This window comes from Dromaius novaehollandiae, chromosome 7 (assembly GCF_036370855.1).
Source record: "Dromaius novaehollandiae isolate bDroNov1 chromosome 7, bDroNov1.hap1, whole genome shotgun sequence".
Classification (NCBI taxonomy): domain Eukaryota; kingdom Metazoa; phylum Chordata; class Aves; order Casuariiformes; family Dromaiidae; genus Dromaius; species Dromaius novaehollandiae.
Genome location: NC_088104.1, coordinates 3,283,031 through 3,310,331, shown reverse-complemented (window position 1 = coordinate 3,310,331; position 27,301 = coordinate 3,283,031). Strand labels below are relative to the sequence as shown.

Here is a 27,301-nt window from a genome sequence, read left to right as displayed (position 1 = left end):
AAAATGCACATCTGCAATATAATTTGAGTAGTGATTTCTCTTTTAGTATATACTAGGGAATACTCAGGATTTTTAAAAGTAATTAATGTACAGCAGTTCATATTGTGCTCTTAAGTGTAATGTGCAGAGTCTTACTTTTAAACGTCAGGTACTGTAGAAAACAGCGATTCATTCATATTCTGTAAAATTGAACAACATTTCAATTATTAACCCTGAAGATATCTAATTCAGCTTCATTGTAGGCAATGTGATTTTTTTTTTTAATTAACTTTCTCTGGTTTGAAGTACTGATCCCCCTGATGGAGGGGAGGAAGGTGCAAAGCTCAGGAGTTGGAGTAGATTTCAGTCTGTAGACGTTTGGCCTAACATTGAAACATCTAACGCTGTGAACTTTCAGTGGTCTTGTTCTGTCTCTTGAGCAGTATGTGTGAGAACTTTTCAGTCCTTGGCTGAACCTCATGCAAACCAAAAAGATTTTCCTGGAGCCAGTTTGGAATGATTAGGAGACTTCTGCTGTTCTTTTCATTCCTTCCCACTCTACCACAAAAGCAGATCTTACAGCACAATAGTATTAAAGGTTAAAAAAAATACTTACCGATATTGTTTCCAGTTCTGGTATAGGATTCTTTCCTTCTTAAAACGTCATCTAAACAATTTCCTGTTCTATTTACAGAACCATCACTTTTCTTTAATCCTCTTGAATAGACTGTGTGCACTTTTTCTTTCTTTTCTTTTTTTTTTTTTTTCCTTGCAAAGAAGATACTTCTTACTGCAGCCTTTTGTCCTGAGGCTCTGACTTTGAGCCTTTTCTTCCTTCTCTGATGGTCCATTTTCCTCAGCTATCTGCAGCTCCCTTGTAGGTAACAGCAGAAATGTCACAGGATAGTCATCTCAACAGACTTTTCAGATTTGACTTGGAGAGAGAGTTTCAAATCTTACTTCCCTATTTTCTCTATTTTTAGGTTTTGGAATATTCAGACTTACTCTTAGAAGGATGGAGAATATCGTTCCTATCTAAAAAATCCTCCTAAATGAGAGCATGTCTTTACAGTAAACTGCTCAGGAAAGAAGAAAAGGGAAAGACATCTCTAACTAGGAGAAGAAATGCTTCCTGTGAAGCAGCAGACCTGGCAGTGTAAGTTGAGCTAGCTATTAAGATCCCTGTGTGTTTACATCTGAATTTCACTGCTGATCTAACCAGCTAATTACATAGAAAGTGGGCAATTGCTGTCCCTGAGCCAAATCAAACCTGGATCAGTTTAATTTTCCAGGAAAGCCATCCAGACCAATCAACATGGAGACACTGATGTGTCAGTGTGTGTAGTTCCACCATGGGATCGCTTGCACCTGGGAAGCTCCCTAAAGCTGGTGGCTGATTTGAAGCCGGTTTCTTGGGACAAGGGTGGGCAGCTTTTGGGTGAGGGCAGCATTACTTGGAGCCATGCTGTACTGTGCAATAGGAGATGGTAGGGATTGGTGGTAGATGGGGAGCAGCATGATTCCCAGTGAGGTCTGTTGTGCTTCCCAGCACATCCTACTGCAACTGTATTAGCTAGAACTTCCTATTTTGAGGAGTCTGTTGCTCCCCTACAACAGTGTTCACAGTATAGGTAGCTTGTTATGCTCTTCTAGCCTCCACAGATCAGAGAAGAAAGGAGCCTCCAAACCTACTGAGCTATTTATAGAGTGCTTAAATGTATTCAGTGGCAGCATTTCACCTGTAGACCAGTGATAATGGTATATAAGAATAGTAGGCTTGTATGAAATGGAGATATCTTTGGGTAAATTTTTATATAAAGCTTTATTTAAATGACCAATAAGAAAATGTAAAGATACAGTTTTGAGAGGACATGATACTGATTTCATTTCTATTTGGTAACAAAAGTCCACTGGCTAAATATATGAGCAGTTTGAAACTGGCTGCAATACTTACTCATATTTTATTCTGACCTTCTAAGCACCTAGCTTAACTAGTACTTGGGTGTCTTATTCTCCTGACAGTGAGTACAGCTTTCCCCAGGGAGTGACTTCAGAACAGTTTATTTCAGATGACTTCTGTTAACTTAAGATAATTGCCTCTGCTTCTTCACTGGCTCTAAGGGAAAAGCTAGGAATGCCAGCCGCCTGCTCACAGGAACCCAAGTGGAATATCTGAATTGGTACGATTGATGTGGAGCGCTCTTTTGTCTCTTGATTGTGTGCTAGCCTGCTGCAGTGATGCATACTGCTCCAAAATGACACTCCTCAATATGAGAATGTGTTTTCTGAAATATCACTGTTACACAGGAGGAAAAAGCTTCAAGTTAAGTGCCTTCAATCATTTTTGCCTGTTTTCCAGTCCCCTGGAGTATCTTGAAATGCGGGGTTATGGTTTTTCTGTGTGTGGTCTGGGGCTTTTTAATTTAAGTAACAAAGAGCACCCAAAATAGTTCCATTGTGCTTGAATTTAGCCATTAAGTCACAGTCTGTATTATCACATTATAACTAGGGTTTAAAAATACTCAGAATTAAGAACAAAAGGGGTGCATTTGGAATTGGAGTAAAATCTTGAAGCTGTATGGGTGATAACAGTGGAATAACTGAACCGCTTCCTGAACGTCGGCTATGTCCACTCCTCAGTTTGCCCCTCCTTTGAAGGAAAGGATGAATAACTTGAATCCGTTCAGCCTACCTTCCCTGTTTTTGACCCATATGTAGCCCTGTCCAAAGTGCTGGTCCCAGCACCTATTGACAGAATTACATAGGTGCAATCCAGCTTCCCTCTCCAGTCTCGGGGCAAGTGGAAGTGCAAGCATGGATGAAGAGCTGATGGCCCAAAACCTCCTAGAGAGAAACTGGGAGAAGTCTTGAGCCCTGTCACTGAGGCAGAACAGCCTTTTCTGTGTACACCAGTTACACTGCTGCTTTTTGTTTCAAAGATAGGATTGTTCCTGTGTCTAAGAATGAGAAAATCAATTTTGTCCAATCTTGCTGAAATCCATTACTCTAATACAAATGCAGTTATAGAGGGAGGATAAAGCGGAAAGATCAATTAGAAAGAAAGAAGTAAATGAAGCAGGGAGGCAATTAACTAAGACAACGTAGCAGATAGTGGTGAGAGAAAAACTTTAACAGGAATGGCCTGATCAGCCTAAATCAGCCTAAATCCTACTGTCTGACAGGAGTACACAACCACTGCCTTAGACTTCTGACATGCAAGACTGGCCACAGTACCATATATATCATATATATTCTGGTGTGAATTTAACTATTCAGGAATGTATGTAAAAAAATTAACTAGTGCTGTGCATGTCAGCTGTTAAACTCCCATAAGGTCAGGAAAAAAAAATGGGGCAGAAGATAATCAGCTAACCCAGACTGGGCACAATTAATAGTGCTTTCAAAACCTCCACAGTGGTTCAGGCTTCTTTTTGGCAGAGAGGATAGTGGTAGCTCTGGCAGCAAGGCCCTGCTTCAGCAAGCTGTAATGTAGCCCCATATGCCCTGACTTCACCCCTGGGGACAGGCTGGTGGCAGCTAGCTGTGAACTGATGGCAGCCTAGTGCTTGCTTTCCCACCATCACTATTAATGCTTCAGTGATTGTTCCTGAATTAATGTTATTTCATTGAACCTTGCCCTGGGGATAAAGCGATGCTTAAACTAACATCATCCCCCGTCTCCCGGATGATGATCTGACTAGACTAGTCATTGTGTTTTTAAATCAACAGTTTGGGAAGTGACACCAGAAGATGGCATCATCTGCCTGTGATGTTGTTTAACTCTTTCTGGACCTTATTGCATGAAGGTTTGTTTGTTCGTTTTTTTAAGATAATGGACATGTGACTCTCCCTCAAAATAAAATTCAAGCTGTGGAGGGTTTGGGTTTTTTTTTGGGGGGGGGGGGGGAGGGACTGCATAATTGCCTATAACTTCCTATAGTTAAGAAAGACAAATTAATCTGAATAGATATTTTTGTAAGTTAAGTAACCCACATAATATGGTTATAAGATATCATATTCTGAGTATTTAATAATCAACTAACACACACTTTGGGGCTTATACAAAATGGTAAAGATCTTTTTTTAAAGTAAAATAATTTTTTACAGATAAGTCAGCACAATATATATGACTATGTTTAATGTGCTTAACATACTTAGGTACATGCTTAAAGTAAGCATATATTGAAGTGTTTTGCAAATCGGAGACAGTGGCTGCTCTTAACTTCCCGCTAGTATATATCAAACACTTTCTGATCAAATATCTTTTGGCAATACTCTATTTCAAAATCTAAACTTTCTGTGGAAGCATGTTGCTTTCAGTTATTTTTAAACAACTAACCTGCACTGCTATAAGGACCCTGTGTTCTATTCCACTTTGAATTGTACTAAAATTAATTACTCTGTTTCAAGTTTTGTTTTCTACATTACTATGTAAAATACAGATCAACATTTTGTGTGTGTATATATAAAAAAGTGATATTTTGACCTGAAATTTTTCCCAATCTAGAGTTAAGAAATTTCAAATTACAGAAATTCCCTTGAAACAAAGTCTTATTAAAGAAAGACTAGTTTAAATCTTTGAACTGCATTACCTTCTTAGTTATCCCAAAGTATTTCCTATTACCTGTTTTAAAACCTCCTCTATGATTTAGAGTAAGTAATATATCAAGATGCCATTACACAGAAATAGGAGGAAATTATCTCCAAAATACTGCATGCTAGTGAGCATCTTAGGAAGGGCTGGCTGCAATGAGAGACAAAATATTAAAAAGAAAGGAATACTGATCATGATCCAAGACTTTTTAGCTAAATTTTCAGTACAGCCCCAGGTCTTGTCTCGCTGCTAAATGACTGTGTACCACTCTAATCCAGTCCTGCCAATGTGCTTTGCCTGTGAGGCAAAGAGCAACTTGTGTCCATTCAATTAAACATTGCCTTTTATTGCCTTTCATTACATGCGTCAGATGGTAAATGCCTCAAGGACTTTTTTCCTCTGTAAAATAACACTTCTATATATTGTGTTCAATTAAATAACAGTGTCTAACAACATTTCAAATTCAAGGAAGAATAGCATGCAATACGTAAAGTGCAAAAGCAAGATAATAAATAGCTACTCACAAATTTCCAATCACTTAAAAGCCTGGTGCTATATGGCCACATCCATTTCTTGGATTAAACAGCCACTGGCTACCAAACTAGGAGCTCTGACTGTGGAGGCATGAAATGCACCTACTGGCTCTGCTCTTGGTAACTATTACTGCAAGCCCTGGAGCTCGGCACTTCTTAGATTAAGTGGTGCAAATAAATGTTTCAGCAAAAGGGATATAGCTTACAGAAAAACTACATGTGTATAAAATCAGAAATTACTGCAGATGTTGGAATATGCAATAAGGAAGCGTGTGCTTTTTAAAGAAAAAGGAAAAAGACCTGCAGAATGGGAACTACAAGAGAGGAACCCTGGTGGCCCAGATCACTCAAGAAATTATCACCTGTTTGGCCAAGGGAAATACTGCTTATAGCATAATCATCCTGGGTGACTGTGAGTGTTGGTTATCCAGATCCTATACTTATGCTTTCAATTCCTTTGCCTGGACCAATGGTCTGTAGCCTGGTCTTTCCTGAAGTATTAATAGGCCTCCTTCCCTTTGATGCATGGGTATGCAGATTAGATAGTTTCTGTATCGCAGTTCCTCCCAACTGTCTTCTCAATGTTTCTTAGTTTATTTTGTTGCCTATTCTTCAGTCTTTGGATTCCTAACTTTTTATTCTCTTTGAACATGTTCTTTTGGCTCTGTAGAAAAGACACAGGTTTTCATTTGCCTCGGGTATCTATCTTATTTCTATGGGATCACCTCTCCACAAGAATCTCTGTTTTGCTGTTGTTCAGCCCTGCTATCACATAGGTCCTTTCTTTTTGGGTTTCCTACAGCCTGAACAGCTTGGCCAGAATGGTGGCTCATCTATAGAGAAATGGAATCTTATTTTCTTATGGTCAGTTCCCACCACCACCTCCAGTCTCAGAGGAGAGGATTTGTTTTTCCTTTTGGATCTCTCCAACATCCTGGGCTGTCTAGTGAACTGTCTCAGCTTGTGAGTTTCTTCAGGAGCAAGCAGAACTTCTGTCAGCCCATATATAACTCTGTCAGGGTCATCTGAAGGATGGACTGTAAATCTAGCTGGAGAATGTGCCCTGTAGTCTTAAGAAAAGGGGATGATATCAAAGCTTGCTTTCTTTTACTTTTGTGGTAGCATGAAAATTTCCTTGTATCCAGGTGTAGTGTAGCTCACTAAAGCCAGGCAGAGTGTAATGGTATTTTCTGGAAGTACACTATCAGTTTTTTTCTTAAGAAAAGACATAGTTTCAGAAATGAAAGAGAGATTAATAATGATAACATGTAAGATTACTGGAATGGGGTATGAATACTTTCCTGTATCTTCTGAATTCATGTATTTTGTGATGTAGTTTCCCAATAAACAGTAAATCATACCTTCCATTATTTACTACTCCGTAAGTGAGGTACCAGGGCATTCAGATCAAGGTGGAAGCTCACAAGCTCATGAAGTTCTAGTCATCTCAGAGACTGACTGAAAACTAATGTTCCTACTAAGCTGCTTAACACTGAACAGTCTAGTAGTAATAAGTGAAAAAAGAGCAGGTTTATGACAATACAGTATTGTCATACATTGACAATACAGATGATATACTATTGTGACAATATTGCTAAGAAAAATGCTCTTCAGTGTATTCTCATTGGTTGCAGATTGTACCTACTTAATTAGAAAATAGAGATTTGGCTATGTGATCCAAAATGAGCTCTTGATACTGGAGAAAAATACAAATGAATTCATCAGAACAGTTGTCTTTTATGACTAAGCCCCTGCTTGTCATGACTTACGAATTTGCTATTCAGGATAAAAGCTTGAAACATGAAAAGAAATAAGAGCTAGATAATTGGTAATCCACAGGAATAAATCACATTATATAATAATGTCTTATCACATCCTGCACATTGCTAACTCTTTGATGTAATTACTTTTAAGAAGGGCATGAGAGTCTTTTTAACTAGCCTGCTCTTTTCATATCCACATCAGGTAATGAGGACAACCACTGTGGCTAAAAGAAAGAGAAATCTCCTTAGCAATGCAAAAGAACTGACCATTGTCATCTTAATTATATGGCTGAGGCTAATTTAATGCAACTATGACTGGTTTTTGGAGGAAACTGATTGGATGGAGGAGTTGCTTGGCGTGGCTATAGTCCAGGCAACATCTCCTACTTTCCAGAAAACCTCAATGGTTGTTGCACACATCTTGTAGGGAGAAAAGGATGGAGGAGGTGGAGACTAAATATGGTAGTTCAAGCTATTTCAGACAACTCTCATCAATTAAATGGACTAACCTTGGTACAAGGTTGGGGGCGGGAGGATAACTTATAGGTACTTTCAGCAGGCAACGAAGAAATATGGCCATGCTCCTTATCAGAAAGTGAAGAGGGACAGCAAGTGTGAAGAGTAGGAACAGGCACTGGGACTTTGTTTTTCTCAGATGAATGTTCACTGACTGCATAATGACAAACTTCTTGTTAATCTAACAAGGTCAAAGCTTAGCTCAGAGATACTATTTTTTCTGCCCTTTTTCACAAAAATACTGAAAGGTAGTGTAAAGAATGGAAACACTGGCATGACATCCGAGGAGGAGTAAATAAGCCTTTAATGTCTTTATAGATCTGACTTGTATCAGAGTCAAAGAACAGCAGCTTTCCATCATGCTGCTTTGCTCCTGCTTTAGTGCATGAAATTGTCCATGTAGTGTACAAAATGTCTGCAGAGGAGAGAAGCCAGCATGTGGAGGCCTAATCCAGAAAGAGTACCCACAAAAGAGCACAGCACTAACTAATTTTTGTTTGTTTGTTTGTTTCTCCCAGGTCGAGCATACCAGGGATTTCTGTTTTTGAGTTAAAAAGATAAATCCTTCCTCCCACATTCATTATTACAATTTCTGAAGGGCAAAAACATATGCACCAGAGGGTGGCAGTGGGACAAAGAGAAGAAAAGCCCTCTCGCTGTGGGGGGGCCAACATGTTTGTGACCCCCGGCCTTGCTTGCTTCCCTTGGAGCTGGGGGCCGAGAGGGGCTGCTGAGGGAAGGGGACCTGTTGGGAGGGGGGAGCCGTTGGGGGGAACCGTTGAAGGAGGGGGAGCTGTTGAGGGAAGGAGAACCGTTGAGGGAGGGGGAGCGGTTGAGGGGAGCCGTTGAAGGAGGGGGAGCCATTGGGGGAGCCGTTGAGAGAAACCGTTAAGGAAGGGGGAGCCGTTGAGGGAGGGGGAGCCGTTGGGGGGAACCGTTGAGGGAGGGGGAGCCATTGGGGAAACCGTTAAGGAAGGGGGAGCCGTTGAGAGGAACTGTTGAAGGAGGGGGAGCCGTTGAGGGGAGCCGTTAAGGAAGGGGGAGCCGTTGAGAGGAACTGTTGAAGGAGGGGGAGCCGTTGAGGGGAACCGTTGAGGGAGGGGGAGCCATTGGGGAAACCGTTGAGAGGAACCGTTAAGGAAGGGGGAGCCGTTGAGGGGAGCCGTTGAGGGAGGGGGAGCCGCTGGGGAAACCGTTGAGGGAGGGGGAGCCGTTGGGGAAACCGTTGAGGGGAACCGTTGAGGGAGGGGGAGCTGTTGGGGAAACCGTTGCGGCGCGCGCCGCTCCCGCCGCCACCTGCCGCGCGGACTACGCCCCCCAGCAGGCCGCGCGCGCGCCGCGCCCGCGGGGCGGGGCTGGCGTACTGCGGTGCAGCCACAAAGCCCGGCGGTGCGGGAGCGGCGGCCGGCGCCGGGCGGGGATGGCAGCGCCCCGGCTCTGAGCGCTGCGGGGTGAAGGCTCCGAGCTTCCCCCCCGCCTTCCCCCCCGCCTTCCCCCAACGGCCGCGCCGGGGCGGGCGGCGATGGTCGCTGCGCGGGGGGCTGAGGTGCGCTGCCGCCGCCGCCGCGCGTGAGCCGGTCGCCCTCCCCGCCCTCATGCCCCGCTAGCGGCAGGGAGGCCGCCCGCAGTGCCCGCCTCGCAGAGGGCTCGGTGCGGCAGCCCCTCGCTGCAGCCGCCCGCCAGCCAGCCGCCCGCCGCCCCGCCGCGATGGCGGATCCCGCCGAGTGCAGCATCAAGGTGATGTGCCGGTTCCGGCCCCTCAACGAAGCCGAGATCCTCCGGGGCGACAAATTCATCCCCAAGTTCAAAGGCGAGGAGACGGTGGTCATCGGGGTGAGTGCGCCGCGCCGGTACCGCGCATCCCGGGCTCGCCCCGGCGCTGCCTCCCGGGCCGCTCGCCCGTTGCTGCGGGCGGGGTGGCGGCGCTCGCCGCGGGGCCGCTTCCCCTCGAGCGCGGCCGCAGCGCGGAGCCCCCGGGGCGGCGGGGGGCGCCGCGGGGCCGCTGATGTCATCCCCGTGACTGGGCATGCCCGCCGCCCGCGCAACCCTCCGCGGCGGGCCGCGCAAGGCGCCGCCTCGGCGCGCTGCTCCGGCGGGCGAGCGAGGGAGGGAGGGAGGGGGCTCGCTGCGGCAGCCGCCGGCCAGCCGGGAAAGTTTCCCCCCTCGCAGCAGCTCCCTGCGGTGCGGAGCGGGGGAACCCGCCGCGGCGTCGCTGCCCGCAGCGCTGCCGCCCTCCCTCGGGCCCGTGCCCGGGCGCGGACAAAGAGGAGGCAGCTATTAAATCCTAATCTGTTTATCAGCGCGGCTTCCCTGCCGCAGATAATTTCAGGGGATGCAGCTGCCGAGGGTAACCTCGATGCGCTGCCCGCGTAGTGCGTCACCGCTGGTGCGTGGCAGGCCGCGTTGGCGAGGCGTGCTAGCGTACCTGGCCTTGCGCCTTTCTCTAGGAGACGTGGAACTGCTGTGGGACTGAAGACTAAATATATATCCTTAATTAAAAGGATCCACGCGTGGTGAAGTTTTTTCTTTTCATTAAAAAAAAAATGTATATACGTCAACTCATTACCACACTTGCAGAGGCAACGTATTCTCCAATAGGACAATTTTCAGCTTTTCCGGCACCCTGTAAGGGCTAGACTAGTAATAGAGTAAAGGCTTTAAGATGAACAAATCATGCGAGTCCCTTTGTGACTCGGGATGCGGCTGCTTTGCTGCCTGGTGAACATGGCGCAGCGTGCTCGTCAGGATCGCGCGCCGAAGTGCCCCCGCTGCTCGTGGAGCTGGAGCTTTGCAAAACCGGCTTCTCGGCAGAGTTTGACGTCAAAAGTCTGCTAGCGATGGTTTGGAGGGTGTAGATGTGCAACACCAGACATGTCAAGTTCATTTAGCTTTCAGCTTACTGTCTAACCAGTCGTGTCTTTGGTGCTGTGTTTTATATATAGGTCTACTTTGGTTAACCTAATAATATGACCAATACTCTACTATGATAAAGAGCCCTTAAAATTAGTAATACCAACAATATGCTATTACATGTTTGGTTAAAATTCTTATTGGAACTATGAGTTAGCAGAAACTTTAAGCTGCTAAATAATTATGGACAAGTGAGGAAAAAATTGAGTCAATTCCACACATAAATGACTGACTCATTTCTCTTTATTTTTACTTAACTAATTTGGCTGTATAGGAAACACTTATTTGAAGGTTATAGTTTTAACACCCATACCAGTCTGTTAGAGATAAGAATCTGTTATCAATCTCAATCAACAATACAGGGTTATCATTTTTGTCTGCAGATGCTTGGAATGAAGAAGGAGTAACTGTACCACAGTCATTTCAATGCTTAACAATCAAATGTCAGTAAATCTCTTTTCCTTAAATAAGTAAACCATCAGATATATGAAAAGTAGATTAAAATGCATTAGCTGAATATCCTTTTAGCAATATTATTTTTCAGAGAAGTAGAGTTTAGAGTACTTTTTCCCCCTTCAGTGAATGTGCAGGTAGCTTAGAATGCATCATTGTTTATTAAGTGTCCATCTGGGAAAACGGTAGCTGTGATGCATTGAAGAAGGTATTAATACCTTGCAGATAGCAAGTAATTCCTTTCGGATAAAGATTAAAAGAGAAAATAACAACAATTTTCAATTTCTACCATGGGAGTTTAAAGAATTTTACTGCAGAGAAGCGGGAAAATGCATGTATTTTAAAGAATGTATTTTTATCCTTCCATATGTATTTTCAGTTTGGCAGGATCATTTTTCGGGGTTATTATTAGTCATCTTGAAAATCTGGTCTTAAGCTTAGGGTATGCTTTTCCCTTCCATTTATAGGGCAAAGTACAGGTTCTTGCTTAGATGCACATCTTGGTCATGTTAATTAGTGAAAAATATCCTCAAATACAGCTTTCTTTTTCTAAGAAAAACCATCCATCTGGGGTTCCCTGGGTATATTTGTAGCTATTTGCAGTTTTGTAAATATAAATGAAAATAAAAATCTTTATGTATTCATTGTCATCTTTATTTACAGTACTGGGCTCATGGAGATTTGGTGCAACTTGATCTACAGTGGATGCCACTGCAGTATATTAGTAGAAAGCAGTACTGGTTGTTGTTATTTACTCATTCAGAGTTGCTGCTTAGATCCAACAAATAATGTTTAGCTGGGGGAAAGAATCCTGATTCTGATGGAAGATGTTATCAGAGTAAACTCCCATCTAGAAAACCAGTGTTTTACTCTCAAAAAGTTCTTATAAATGTTATGTAAAACAAAAATGAACCAGAAATGTTCATTTGTGTTTTATTAAGCATTTGGAAGAAGACTGCAATGCAGCTTTTATTTCATAAAATATTGGAAAGGAAGGTGTTTAAAATTCTCTTTAACAGAAATTCTGTTAAAAATGAAAAAAAAGAGGAATTTGTCATCACAAAGGAAAAAATTTAAAACGGAACAGTTAAAAGGAAATGTCTGTTTTTTCTGAGATGTCAGGAAAAATAAGTCTAAATCTACTTCCCAACAAATGACTGTGGGAAAAAATGCTTTTTTGCACCTTCTGCCATCATCTCCCATTATACTTCTCTAGGCCTTGAGCAGATTTTCCAACAAAAAAACCTAAAGGTCAGGACTTAATGATCGTGCTGTTTCTTGAAAATAAACAGCAAGGAAGGAGCTTAACAACTTAGGCTTGAGTTTCTCCAAGATAGCTTTTCTATCGTGACTAAAGCTGCATCTCTACAAAGCCCATGGTCACGTGTTTCAGAGCTCTTTTGTCAGAAAAGTGCTAAGGCAGTATCCTAACTCCAAGTTAACGCGTCGGGGTTGAGGCTTGACCCACAGGCTTGCGTTCTAGCCTCTTCCGTGAATCTCTGTGTGGTCAGGGCTTTGCATATGCAGTGCAGGGAAACATGGGCAAGCTGTGAGTTGAGCAGTAAGATTAAAATGTCTTACCTCAGTTTTCCCTGTGGCTAGGAAGATAAATAGATAAAACCAAGTGTATTTTGATTTTACTTCAAAGTTTTAAATATAAAAGCCTTTTGTGATGTATCCCATCTTTAATGTATCAATAAAAAGGCAAAAATGATAAATACAATGCTTTTTCTTGCAGTGAGCTGGATAACAGTCTCAGTAGACTGCAGTTTCATTTTGTATTTCTGTTTGGTTTTCTGCAGCCTCAAGGTGACTCTCTAATTGATTGTTTTGGCTGACATACCTAGAAACGTATCTTCCTTGCTAGCTCACTTCTTACAGTCTTGTCAGAGAGTGTGGAGCTGTTGGCTCGAATAAGCCAGAAAACTGCCTCAGTTGCTTATGGTTTCCTCTCCCCAATACCTCCAAGTCCATTTATTCCTGAGCACCTGCAAAGGATGGAGAGGCTCTCTGCCTTGTGGGACTCTGTGCGTGAGACCTTTTTTCCTACTTAAATTTATAGGGGGGAACAATGCTTCCAGCCTCTCCCAATTATAAAAAAAAATAGAGGAATTTAATTCTACGTGGGACAGTTTTTCACCTCCTTTCTCTGGCAGGTCTAGAGTGAACACTTCCAATGTGATTTAGTAAAAGGCTTATCTGAAGACCGATTCTTCAGAGGCAAATGTTTCCTGTTCAGAAGAAGAGCATCTAAAACTAATCTTTCCCGTCAGCTCAGAAAGCTAAGGTTAATATTATCAGGAAGAGGATAAAAGGATTTTTTCATTCTGGTTGTCATTTGCTTTTTGAACTGAAACGTGAGGGCACATTTAAAGCAGAGCTTTGTCTAAACTTCTGGACGCTGAGCTTGCTGAGCACTGCAGTTCTCTGCTGCGTGCTCGGTGGCAGAGCGGAGCGGAGCAGGATGTTTCTAACAGCACGCGCTCTTGCTGACTGCGTTGATAGGCTTTATAAAAACTGCCAGCTCTCTCGGCAAAGGTGCCTGTGGGAAAACTGGCAGAGAACTACAGGGTAAACGTGAGGGTCCTTACAGGGATTTGTTTTACTCACATAGTAAAAAGCCCAACTGTTTCATCCCTGAAACATTACACATAGCTAGCTTATTGTGCTTAAAGAAAACGTCCTTGGATACTCTGGTGCTCTGGTGCTGTTAGGTGGTCGCTGCTGTTTTGCAAGGTCGTATTCCATGAAGCAAAATAAAGCAAAAATTGAGAGGCTCTTTCTTTGCAGGGGGTGGGGTAGAAGCTGAGCAGTGTTGGCTTTCTTTGTTGGTTTGTTGCTTTTGTCTAGCCTTTCTGGCAGACAGTATAGGTACTGTTTGGAGAACTGTCTTCTGGAGGAATTCTCATTTATTTCCATCCCCAGAATATGAATGTTTTATTTGATCTATCCCAGTAAAGTCAACAGTTTGTACTACTGTAAAGAAGTCATATTCTTAATTTGCTCCTGTACGGAGATCTCTGTTGCCTGACAAGCAGTTGTCACTCGCGTTCAAAGATCTTGAAGTGCTATAAGAGAGACCTACCAAAAAACTTAAATTGTAGGTGAATGACTATTGAATAATAATTTTAAAAAGTATAAAAATCCACCCTATGCTTTAATAATGGTAAGCTGCATATTTTTTCCATGGGGTGTGGTATGCTGTGCTTCTAGCAAAAGCCATGCATCTATCTCAAAACACAATACTTACATATGTTGGGGTTTCTTCATGATGTAGTCTAGAAATACCTTTTTGTAGAATGGCTTTCTCCCTCCTACCAGTCTGATGTAGGATGTGAAGTGGAGATGTGACTGCTGCTAGCAAGCTGGCTTTATTTTACAATTGGAAAAAATCTTTTTTCCTTTCTACATAGCATAAGTAGTCTTGATGTAAGAATTCAGTTGATATGTAGCATGTCATTTTCTTAGTAGAAGACTTAATCTGGGAACTTAATGCTAGCTTTGTCACCAAGCATCTTTGGTATGTTTTCCCGCTCTGCTTAATTTTTCTATTCCAATGAAGGTTAGGTGTGTCTTGTACAAAAGCCTTTTTGAAGGACTGTTGTGAGATAGATAAGCATGACCTCTATATGGAACTGATGACCTCCAAAGACATCAAAATCTGGCAAATACCTGTGCAGGAGTCTTATGTTTCCGAAGCATTAGGAAAATCTTATGACATGCGAAGATTACCGTGCTCTGACAAAATCTGGAAACCTTTTTGACCTGCTGCACTTTCCTACTTTGTGGATAAGACAAACCATGACGTGCTGTGCTCCTTCCCCTGTGACACTGGACTATCTTGCTTGCGAGTTGGACTATTTCCAGAGAAGCAGCAGCTCAAGACTGACGGATCTGGCACTTGCTTTTTCTGGTGATTTCTTTCAGTAGTTTAAGCCACTAGGTAGCTCAGGAAGAACAGGAAAAATAGTTTATAGTGCATTGCTTTTTATTTGGGTAAAAAATACAGGATCGTTCCACGGAGTTAGTGCGTTCTGCAAGGTGTAGAAAAGCCATCCTATGTGGTAGCAATCTAGGGAATTGCTCATGTGCTAGGTTTCTAAAATAATAATTGCTTTTCCTAAGGCATACTGCTGTGCTTCATACTTGTTTTCAGGAGCTTGTGTAGAAGATTGAAATCATGGGAGAGACAGGATGACTGATTGCATAGTTCTTTCGTTCTGTTCTTACAGTGCGTTGGCTAAAGAGCAAAGCAGTTTTGGATCTAATTATCAAGAAATACAATATACTTCCATAAAGCATTGAAGCAAATGTAATGTACAATGTTAATTACTTTTCTGTAATGTAAGTCAGTGGAGAAAAATCAGTCTTGATAACGACTTGCAAAAAAGTCTTCAAGTTTCTCCAAAATCTAAGCATATCTCCTTCTCCATTATCAGACTTTGTATCCATCCAGTCCCATAATCTCGGCTGGGTCTGAACGTGAGGAGGAGACAACTTTCTTGAGAAACTTAACACCTTTGCAGTGGTGCTGAGTTTGCATGGGGATATGGTGCACGCAGAGCTTCAAAACATTGTGTATTGGTTTCTGTGCAGATGACAGATCTATATGAGAAGTATCTTCATCTTGCCTACCTATAGTTCTCCCAAGTTATACAACTGGTATTTTAGGAAGAGCTGCAGCTGGTTCTGCTCATGATGGTCTGCTGGTGTTGAACCCGTTTTCTAGTTTTCAGTTAAGGTTCAAAACAAAATCATTATCTTGAAAAACATTGCCTGGCACATTCTTGCTATATTTCAGCATGAATAGTTACTTTTGAATGGGTAGTGTGTTTTGGGGGGTTTCTGTCTGTTCGTTTTTCTGAGGATTCCTCTGCTGTTTCCCTTTTGGAAAGGATATTCTTTCAAGCCTGACTTGAAGTGCTGAATTTGAGGGGAAAATAAATAAATAAATAAATAAATACTTTTTTGATGAAGCTGTACTTGCATGTGTTTTTGTGAAAATGAAGTGAGCTGTAACTGTGTATGAACGAATATGGCATGAAAGCGGCATCTATTTATTGTTGGTGGTCCTAGAAAGATGATTATTCAGCATATAAAGTTCATTATTTTCACCAAAGCAATATCCTTTTTGTGTTTCCTCAGGGCATTGAAGGCTTTTTGCATCTTTTCCCAATCCCATTTAGATGTCTTCCTCCAGAAGTATCTTCATTCCGCATACCTACAGTTATGTCAAAAATATGGATTTGTAGTTAAATCTTTGAAACTTAATGTCGATGATCTATTTCAACAGGATAGGCTTTCAGACAGTTGGGAAATTAATCTCAACTAACTGTCTCAATGGCGTCCTTATTTTGCTAGTTCCTACAAAATTCCTTTCTCCTAGACCAGAAGAATGCTGCCTGGGTATCCTCAGCATCTTTGCTTGCTTGCCTCTTTCTAGTTTGTTGCAGTCTGTTTTCTTACCCGCGAAGCTGTTAGTTGTTGATGTTTGGATTCATTTCTGGAAATGCCAGTTCAGTCTGGTACAATCAGACTTGTAAGTATTTGGGGAAGTCTGGGAATGCTTCCCCCACCCTCCCATGTAGTTGAAGGTAACTTCTCATGAAGCTTCCTGCCCTAGACAAAGGCTTAATTTGCAGAAAAGAAACTGTTGAGGAATGGTGTGTACTCACCTCTCCACACATTATTTGTGTTTCCAACTGTGTGCCAGAAGAATAAAAGCCATTACAAAAGATAATTGGCTTTTCATCCCCCATCTTGCAAACCTTTAATGGTATAGCTTTCTTTGTAACAGTTTTTTGAGGATTTTTTTTTTGGGGGGGGGGGTGAGGGGAATACTTTTGGAAAAGCAGAGGTGGTATTTATGAGGAAAGAATATTTTATTTATTTATTTTTTAACTGCTTTTTAACTAAACTGCTGACACCCTTAGTATTATCTTTGTGTGTCTTTTTGTTCTTCCTGTCATCATCATTAAAATGATTCACCTTAATATTTCTATTTTCTTTCAAATTGACGGGTTCTGTAATACCTCATGTGTCTCCAAGCACCAACGTGCCTTCCCAGCTCTGTAAGAGACCTAACAGTCACCCTGCTAGAACAGCAAGGCGTGCTCAGAATCCTACACCTGCAGATTGTACTACTATGCTGTCTTGAAGGTAGGGTTTTTTCCCCCTCCATTGAGGACAATATTAAATTAAAGTTAAATATCTTTTGTCATCAGTAAGTATTTGTCAGTTCTCTTGTTTGAAAACTTGAGTGTGCGTAAACTGAGCTCTCTAGTTTCCTTGGTAATGGGGAAAAGGTGAATTTTATACGTATGTCGAAGAGGCAGTAATAATGCAGAAGAAACAAATGAGTTAAGCTATCTGTTCTCTGCCTTGGCAAGAAGTATATATAATCCAAATGCTATCTATTAGCTTTCTGTGGCTTGGAACATTTTGGTTGCTGTTTTTTTTAATCTCATTAAATTCTGGCTGCTTTAGTTGAATACAAAAGTGCATTTGGAAATTAACATGAATGTTTTCATCAAAAGTTCTTTTCTACCTAAGAGTATTTATTTGTTTATTTTAACTAAGAAAACTGTCCTATGCATAGGATACTTTGTGTCCATTTTCCGGCTAGCTCTTTCTGAGCTTGAAATGGTGTGTCTTAATGTAGCCGAACACAATTACCTACCGAATACTTTCAGACCCTTTGCTTTCCCTCTTTCATTTACTTCTAGGTTGCTGCAGCCTTTTAAAACTCGGATGTCATGCCAAAGTGGCACTCATTCTAAAAGCATATTTACCAAGTCACTCCGACTGAAAAATGAGTGTGGAAATGAGTCTGGGTTCAGGGTCTGCTCTGAATTCTCACTGTCGTCGAGAGCCAGGATGCTGCAGGGTGAAGCAGTAGACTTCTGAGTGCGCTCTTTGGCAGTGGGCACAAAGCTGAAAGGACGCTGGGCACAAGTCATTTGAGACAATAGCCTGGGTGTGCAATACAGGGTAAACTGTGCTTCCGCTGACATTGCATGTATAGAAGCAGAAAAGTGATGTAGGGTTGCTCAGTAATTGCTTGACACTTATGACTTGACTGCAGTGTTGCCAATGTGTGTGGGTTGGGTTTAGTTTTGTTTTTCCTCGCCCAGTTCTACTGGAAAGTACAAATTGGATAATGGTACTTTTCCATGGGAAGGCTTTGTGAACTGAGAAAATGCCTTTATTCAAACTTACTGAATTTGGGAGTATGGGAGCGTGAAAATACTGCGTATTTAAACAAACAGACAAAACACTTATCTCAAAGTATTCAAAATGGGTTTCTTCAGTGGTCTAAAGATGTAGAGTCGGAGGCATTAGGGCATTATTCTGATGGATTCCTACTTTTATTCATCTAATGGAAAGAGCCAGATCACTTCTAAATATTTATGGCTTCTTCCACCCTTCTCAAAAGGCTTCCTGTAATGAAAACAAGTTGGCTTTATCTAAAATAATGCAGCATTTAGTAGAGGCAGCTTTGGATCTTGACTTCTCTGGGATGTTCTGGAAATGCACGTGACTGTTACCAGATTCCCCTTATAATGTCGATAATTGGTCCCATGACAACCTCTGAAAATGCGTAGACCCTAATTGAAAACAAGAATGTTGGAATTTTTCCCCCTCGAGAAATAAGTATTCAGAGATAAGACCTTAAATATTTAATAGTAATCCTCTTAGATGTCTTTGCAGAAAGTGACTTGTTTTTCCAGTGCTCCACTCTCTGCTAAATGAAATCTCTGCTACCTAATCATAAAGATGGGTAGAAGGTGCTGCTGGCTCATGTAAGAGACCATCTCTGGGTCAGAGAGCAGTAAGATTCTGGGAAAAACTGGATCTTTTGAAGCTGTTTTTAAACATTTCTGCTGCATGAGAAAGATGTGATATTGAAAAACACATTTTCTTATTGTAAGCCTTTGGGCCCTTTGATAAGTAACTTGGGCTGTATTCCTGAACAAAATATTCCTGCATTTATCTTGGGTATTTATAGTTACTCACAGTGGTTGCTCTGACAGTCTCTTCTATTTAATTGACCTTGCAACAGCCGATGAGATAAGGAAGACCTGTTATCCTCATTTTAGGGGCTGCAAGTTGACTTTAAGTCACACTGGGAATCTGGAGAAGCTGTATCTCTTATACACAAGTAATACTCTAACTGCTAAATTATTCTTTCACTTAGTGGAGAATGTGCAAGAGACCATTATCGGAACTGAGATAACTGGGTTAGTGAATATTTTTAGCAAAGCTGTTAACAGAACTCTGATTTTTCTGCATTTGTAGTCTCTTCTTGACTATATAGTTCTCATGAATTGCTTGAATCTCTGTATTTAGGCCAATGGTGAGATGCGGATAATAATGCTTGTACAACTTCATAAAGAATTTTGAGATTTTATATTGTTCACTTATGTTTGTTTAGAGCAAATTATTATTACTAATGAAAGTTATGGTTTTTTTGAGTAGTGCTCTGCAATACAGGTAGCTGAGCGCTTGTACTTGCAGGCGCTGGAGCCTATTGAGGAAAGCACAGAGTACAGCTGCAAGGTCTGTATGTTGGACTAGCTCATAACATGGTGATGTTCCAGCCCAAGGTGCTTGTGGCTAATTCAGCTAGAGCAGGCACAGAAAATGTTGCCTTGGTTGCTGTGTACCTGATAGGATTTGCTGATGGCTTGATCAATGCTGTGTGCCCTTCCTAAATACAGTGACTTCTATAACACTCTGAAGCCACATTGCTTCCAAATTTTACTGCTGATGCTTTTAGTAGCTGACTTGTTTCACTTACACTGCAAACAGTTGTCTGCACCCATATCATCTCTTTGCTCTCCGACGACAGCAGTCGATTCCTCTTTAACACCCCAGTGCTGACTTTGCCACTGTGCAAATCATAGAAGGTGCCACTACTAAAGATTGACCTGTTGGTCTCAAAATACTATCCCCTTTTTGTATCCACGCTCTACTTTTTGCCCATTTTCTATTAATTTTATTAATTTGTTTTTCTTCTTAGATTACTTCATATCTATGTGCATTTTTATTTTTTTTAGCACTTTCTGGGTCAACTATAAATATCCAGTGGAAAATTCTGCTGTCATTTGATAAACAGATTTGCTTGATTATTTTTCACTTCATGGTGTCTTTTAACTCCAAAAAGAAAGTAGTTAAATCATATAAATAAAAATCTTAGAACAAAATTAATCTTGCTATCCTGAAAGACATGTTTCTTTATATTAGACAAAAATGTTTGCTTATATTGGTAATATAGGGTTTATTCTATCCATTGCTTGCTTCATGTGCAGCCTGGATTTTGTAAGTATTATAGAATAGCCTTAGCCATAAACTTCACATGAAACTGTTGCCAGCATAAACAGTTTATCTTAATCATACCACATTTCACTGTTGAGGAGTTCTGAGCACTGTGCAGGAATTGCATCCCTTCTTTCCATGATGGAGACAGGTAGGACTCCTCTATTAAGAGGTGAAGGAAGATGAAGTACAGAAGGTGATTTTATGCGGAGCATTTTTTTTAAGCCAATGTCAGAACTAGGAATAAGAATGAGAAATAGAAAGCACCGGTCTGCAGTTCCCTGCTCTCAGCATTGGGCCAGCGCGGTGCCCGTGCTGCCTTCTGCGGCTTCGCTGCCATGTGTTCCTGTAAAGGGGGTGGTCCTGGTGCAGCCCCGCGGGCAGGTGCATGGCTCCTTCTCCAGGTCACCCAGAATGCCATCTGTAAACATCCAAGACTCCCACAAAACTGCTTCCCTTTGGAAAAATGCCAAGATAAGTCATTGCTGTGTCCATCCTATAATCTACCTTTTGTAAAGGCTGCTTATTTGAAATGGTTACGAATATATGTAAGTGCAGCAAGCTCAGAGCTGGCTACCTCATTTACTGCAGTGAAAAGTGCTGTGCTCAGAAGACCTCCAAGCAGTTAATCATTGTGATGGAAAGATGCAAGCTGCCTGATGGGGAAGCCTGCTCCCTGTGCTGTGGGAGGTGCGCTGCCTTTTTGTTATTTCGTTTTTATCGGTTTTGTTTTTTGTTGTCTTTTTTTTTCCTTTTGGAAGGCTGGTGATGTCCAGAGCTAATGGAAAGGCTTATTGATGTGATTGTTTTCTAGCAGCGGATTGAACTGTTACCTCTATTCTTTATTCGTTTTCATCAGAATTGATGAATAGCATATCATTTAAGATGAGCTTTTTTAATTTTCAGTGAGCTCTCACTTTGTTAGCTTTATGATGTGTACATGTACTGTTTCAGTGAATATACACATGCAGAATTTTAAATGAGATGAGTTCACCCCTCCAGCTTGATGCAGGTCTTAATCTGTTATATTTAGTAAAACTTTGCATTTGGCTTGTTTTGTATTCAGACGTTGTACTGGAACTTATAAAATCTGGATCTGACTTGTAGATGTCCTTATGCAAATCACGTAAGAGATGAGTTCTGTGGTTGCCCGTTTATACGAAGGAAATTCTTCTCCCTTTTCTCTTAACTGATACTGGGTTTGGTGGTTTAAATTTTAGAGTTTTCTGTACTGGGATTTTTTTCTTTAACTAGATGATCTTGTAGTACCTTTAGTATTATAGTAGCTACCAAAACCCACTTCAGTTTCATTGTGAGAAAGTCATTTGGAATACTATTCTTAAAAAGCTAAAAACCTGAAAGATGAAACAGCCGGTTGTGTGTCTATGTAGTCTTGCTAGCGTACCTTGAAATTCAGAGTAATTATTTTGACTTGGAGAGAGGTGGCTTCTGTCTTGATTGATTCTGGATTGATTTGGAGTCCTCTACTGATCTGTCCTTTTCTAAAGAGCTCTCAGTAACTGTATAAACATATGCCTCTTGCATGCCCTGGTGCAGCCTTGGCAATGCAGGAGTACGTGTGCTCTGGCTGGGCAAATGAAGCAGCCCCTCTGCTCTCAGATGCCCGAGCAACAGCAGGGATTCCTGTTAACAGCCACGTAGAAGGAGCAGTGGCAGCATTGCTGCCCTGCTGATATGTCTCTGATGCATTGTGTGTCACCCCCCCAGGATCAGCTAAGTAGAGAATTGCTAATAAAAATACCTTGTTGCCCTGGATGCATGCAGTAAGCAATGTTCAGCCTCTCTAGAGAAGCAGCTGCGAAGGGAAAGCAGGCTGCTAGTTGACAGCCCTTCTGTGTCCTGCACATTTTGTTTATTTCTGCTTGAGAGAAATAGAAATCCAAATCATGATTTATGTAACAGGTAGATACTGTGTTTGTATGACTATTGTCTGATCTTGGCCCTTTCTTCATCTGTTTCTTCACCAGCTATGGCAAATAAGCAGGAATGCTTTCACTTGCATCTGAAAGTGTTTAACATGCTCTCGTGCTTCCTGGACACTGCAGGGAACTGTGTGGCAGACCAGATTGTACCAAAATGTGGAAGTAGTACATCAGCCTTACTAAATCTGATAAGAGAATTACTGCCAGATAATTATAGCCAGACTTGCTGGTGTGTTGATAACTTAGTGGAAAGAGGGGCCAGTATGCTGATCTTATTGCTATGCTGTGAGAAGAAATGTGCTATAAAGTCAAGTCACAGGAAGGGGTTATGAATCAAAAAATCCATTTCTGCACTGAAAAGAACAAAAATTACTAACAAAGATCCAAGCAGTATATTTCAGAACAAAATTCTTTGTTCTTACACACACACCTTCCTATGAACCTTGTATTTTTTTTTCAACTAGCTCAGTAGCACCATTTTTATTCATATTATTTGTGTAACTGTTTGAACTGCAGTCTGTATAGTAACTTAATCAGAACGCCTTTGTCAGCTGCCCAGGAGAGTGCAATTTGTCACTGCAGATTTCTCGGTATGGGACAGGTTGGCACAGACGTTCTCTCCATACTGAATGCAAAACCATTTGGAATCGATGAAATCTCAACAACTCTGGATTTCTTGACCATTGGTTTATATTAATGCATTACTGATAAATCATCAGAAATGTGAAAAACGGGTTCTTAAATACTCTATTTTCCTAATGGTAATTGATGCAAAATTATGGAGGAGGAGGTACTTCTCATTTGTAAGGATTTCAGTATTTTCATGAGCATATTTGTCTCTGCTTATTTCATTACCTGATGTGATTATATGTACCTTTGACTCATTAAAAAAAAAAAAAAAAAGCCTCTTCTGGAATAGAACTGCTTGATGCTACCAAACAAAGCACTGCAGCATCATGACTGTGCTGCCACAAAAGCATTGGCATTTGCAAGTGACATTGTGGTGTCTGCTTAACAGTTTCATACTTAAGCTTCCCTAGCACCCACTACATCGGAGACAAAGTCTGTGGGTTGTTTTTTTTTTTTTTTCTCACTAGAAGCTGTGACCCCAAAAGTTGGGTCCTGAGAGAGCCTGGATGATTGGTACCAAAATCATGAGACTTGGACATACCAATTAAAATTGAGGGTTCCATTTTCTTTCTCCAAATAATGACATGAGATATATCAGGAAATCAGTTTAACACACTAAGAAGCAGAAGCTTCTTGACTATGAGCTTCTGGGTGGGAGGAATGTGATTCCTCGTTCTATAGAGGGCACGTATCGCAAGGACCGGAGCTCTTGTAGGTTAGAACCGAAGCTCTGAGCAACCTGGTTTGTGTTCGGCAGGTGCTGAGGGCACTTCATGCCCCCCGACAGCGATGCTCCCTCCTCTGCCCTCCAGCCCCGCTTAGAGAGAGAGCCTGCCTTAAAGAGGCTGAAAGGACAGGAGGAGAGGAAACTGGGCAAAATGAGAACAGAATCAGAAGAAACAATGACAGAAATCCAATAAAAGTATTACCAAAGTGAAAAGAGGCCAGATTTGGAAATAGGAATCGCATCCCATGCAGAACACTGCAGTTGCTGTGCGTTCCTTCCTGGATGGTACTGATCTTTCTCCCTAGCTCTATTTAATAAGCTTTTAGACATACATTTCATTTTCGAAGCAAGCACCTCACGCTAATAGTGTGCAGCACAAAGCAGCACTTCTCTATCCCAGGTGCCACAGAGTCGATAATAGCCGAACAGAGAGAAATGGCAGATGTACAAAAGCTAATCAAAATGGCTGCGCTTGTACAGGGGGGGTCTCCTGTGAGCGCTGTTCTCAGTCCATATTTGAAGAGGATTGTTGCCAGGAGCAACTCGTCTGCATTACTTGGTGACAGGGTAATTGCTCTGCCTGCCTTGACATCTGAGCTTCGGTGAAGGCTCTCTCGTGCTCAGATTGTAGCTGTTGGTATAGCTGTTAAGATGCAGATCTCGGCGTTCCCAGGATACAACGCGACTGCTCCCAGCCAGTTAAGCAGTATGGTAGCAGCTAACGCCAGTGCAGCCACGCGCCGGGTCTCGCTGCGGACAAATCTCGATAAAGCACTGCACTGCTGCCCTTTCGGGGGTGTGTGTGTGTGTGTGTGTGTGTGTGTTGGTGTGTCCTTTTTCAATGGAAAAAGGTAGAGGGAAGTACGTAAATAGTTGAGCTGCAATTATCCTTCGTTAATCCTACTAATATGTTTTGAACATACACCTTTTGATTACATTGCATAAAGGATGTTGGGGCAGACCAATGATAAAAATGTTTCTATTACATTATGCACTTTCAAAATCCTCCTAAAACATTAGGTTACTAAAACTTCAAGCTCCCAGCACTACTGGAGTTTAATATCTCAATTTGTAAACTGGGCGAGTCCAAGCTTTTTGTTACTGATTTCTCCAGTGAATCAGTGGCATGATCAACCACCAACATATGCAGGAGTGAGACTTGCTTTCTGGTCTCTGGGAGTATAGCTATTGCACTAGGTTATGGGTGCTAGTATTTTGCCCTCCCTGCTATCTTCAACCCTGCTAGCTTTGGCTTTTGAACACTTGAGATATCTCAATTTTGTAAGGGCAGAGGGAAATAATCTGCATGCACCACTTTTTGCTCTATAGCTTGCGGTTTGTAATTATATGGTGAGAGCAATTCTACGCCGCTTAGTGGAGCGGGCCCCCAGCTGAGAGCCTTGCTGGTACAGGTGTGCTGTCACGCAGATGTCACTTTGGCTCCCCACAGCTTTAGCTTGAAGGGCGTCACTTTGGGGAGTACAGGTGTGCTGGGACTCGCACCTACACTAGCTGTTGAACTTTGGGCTCTTTTCTGTTGTGATTGCTGGAAAGTTTTGAGACTTTCAAGTAACTCCATCTTCAGGATTCAATCACACAGTAAACTAATGGCTTTGGATTAATCCTGGAAAGGCTGAATTAATACGTAGACCAGTTGTAAATGTGACAGTCTTATACTTTCTTGTAAAATGCTCTCTTCACAGACCAAATACTGCTCAGCGTAGGTGGTGGGAATGCAAGCATCTCATTTGTTTCTCTTTGCCCATATACATCCAACCTCATGGGACACCCCAGGACCAGTCTGCTCTCTAATTTCCTTCAACCCTTGTTTTCTGTGGAGCTTGCTGAAGGGAAAGCTGTTGGATGAGAGGGCATTACTAGCCCGTGTAACTCACTTTGACCTCCGTTGACCTGAGCTGGACTTGAATCTACAGCTGACAGTGCTCAGTATCCCATTACTAATCTTCTAAGCTGTCTAGTTCCCCCATAAATCTGTAACTGATATCTTAAGCAAAGTGAAGATTAACACAATGCTGCCACAGTAGAATTAAGATGTAGGAATGTCTTGAACTAGGACTGTTTTATGTTGCACCTTTTTTTTCCTGTCGGTAGAGTTGATGGTCAGCAAAAAAAAAAAAAAAAAGCTTCAATTCATATTTTGAAATATCTCTGTTCCTTTTTTTTTTTGGCTTGTATAAATGGTATTATAAAATGCCATGGTAAGGAGAGGTATTGTTCCACTCTATTGTATTCCCAAAACTCCATATCCCATGAGACAGTGTTGTCTGAGCCCTGTTCCACTGAGGCTGCTAGAAGCTGCCTGAGGGTATTATTTTTATATGAAATTATTTTCTGGCTACATGATTTTTGTTTGTTTAAAAAAAATCATGTTATTTAAATAACTTCTATTCCAAAGCCATTTTAAAAGTAGTATTTTGATGTTGTCTTGGATGGCATTCTTACAAAATAGACAGTTGTTCTCTCTTTCCTTTCTCCCTTGCTATTAAAATTACAAAGACCTTCGGTTAGTGGGGGTCTCAGTCTTCTAGGAAAATTACACACATTGTACTTTTTCTTCTATTTCCTTATACAAAGTGAGTATTTTTCTGTCTTCGGACTATCAGTTTGCATTAGTTCTATATGCAGAAGGAATTGTACCCTATTCTTGAATTGTTCTATCCCATTGATATAAGGGAGCAGTGTAGGTTTGGTGAAATGCTGGAGCCTGGTGGAACTAGAGAAATTTTGGAAAATTGTCTGGCTTACTTTTGAGTGCTTCTTAGCAGATTTCTATTTACTTAAGGGCCTGGAAGGATGGAAGGATGTGTATCTGAAATGCGAACCACAGCAGCGTTTGAAACAGCAGTAGCATTTTAAAGCGTACAGGTTAGATCAAGCTTGTCTGTGCTTTGCTGATATAAAATGAGGAGATTACAAAGGTAGCTTTGAATAGGCCTGATAAGATCTGTTAAATTAGACTGTATTAAATTGAACTAATACTGATCTATTGTATGTAACACAGTAATGCAGGCTGCTGTAAAAACAAGAGGGATCGAGCTGGAGAGAAGTCTTGCTGCTTGCATTAGGACTGTTCAAGTAAGAGATATTCCTTTGTGTGCTGTGATATACATACCTTAAAGCTGAGAGGTCTGCTGGACTGACCAGAGTAAATACATAGTTTGTCACATATCTAAAATAATCATGAATTTTCTACCTAAAACTTGATTTTATGAGGAAAGGTGACACAAATGTTTTAATTTTGTGGAAGAAATGGAAGTGAGAATAAGTTATCTTAATTTCTTAGCCCCAAAATAGGTGCATGACATGCATCCTAGACTAAAGGTATGCTGAGCATCAGAAGCAGTCAGTCTTCCCATTCATCGTTAGTGTAGCTTCCTCTTTCTGGAGATTTATTTAAACTGCAGTGCTGTTCCAATGCCCACTTCTGTGCTCTTACATAAGCTGTTAGGTAATCAAGGCCCAAATCTCCAAGCAGCTGCGTGTGGCGCAGAGTGCCGGCGGGCTGGCAGGGTATTGATAACCGTGCTGGTACCAGCAGTCACGGTGGACGCGGTACCACATGATATGCAGAGTGTTAAGTGCTGCCGGTAGCACAGCATCCCTGTGCTAGGCTGTGTCCTGGCGTGCCGTGTCTGGCTGCGGAGTGCCCCCAAAGCTGGGAGCTGCTGCACAAACCACGGCAGTGCCACGGAGGTGAGAAGGGAGAGGAGCTGAGGAAGACTGTCCCTGGGCCTTTCCTCCTCTCTACCAAAGCTCTGGAGCCAAGCTGCTCCGGCCTTGCCAGGGTTCTGTGAGTCCCAGAAGAGTAGGATGAGCAAGGCAGCTGCCTTCAAGAAAGGGCCCCTCTTTTTTGACGGTACGGGGGAGCTGGTGGCTACGCTCAGCTCGTACTGCAGCTTCCAGCACAATGTGAC

General features: G+C 41.9%; 1 protein-coding gene across 1 annotated transcript in view; it reads left to right on the top strand.

Moving 5' to 3' along the window:
* Window positions 1–8,724: 8,724 nt before the first annotated feature.
* The window catches only part of KIF5C (kinesin family member 5C), a 95,082-nt gene continuing 76,505 nt past the window's right edge, over window positions 8,725–27,301 (top strand). The window contains exon 1 of the mRNA XM_026097578.2: window positions 8,725–9,218. Within this exon, the coding sequence (XP_025953363.2) occupies window positions 9,093–9,218 (126 nt within the window). The 5' untranslated portion in view covers window positions 8,725–9,092. The remainder of the gene's footprint in view (window positions 9,219–27,301) is intronic.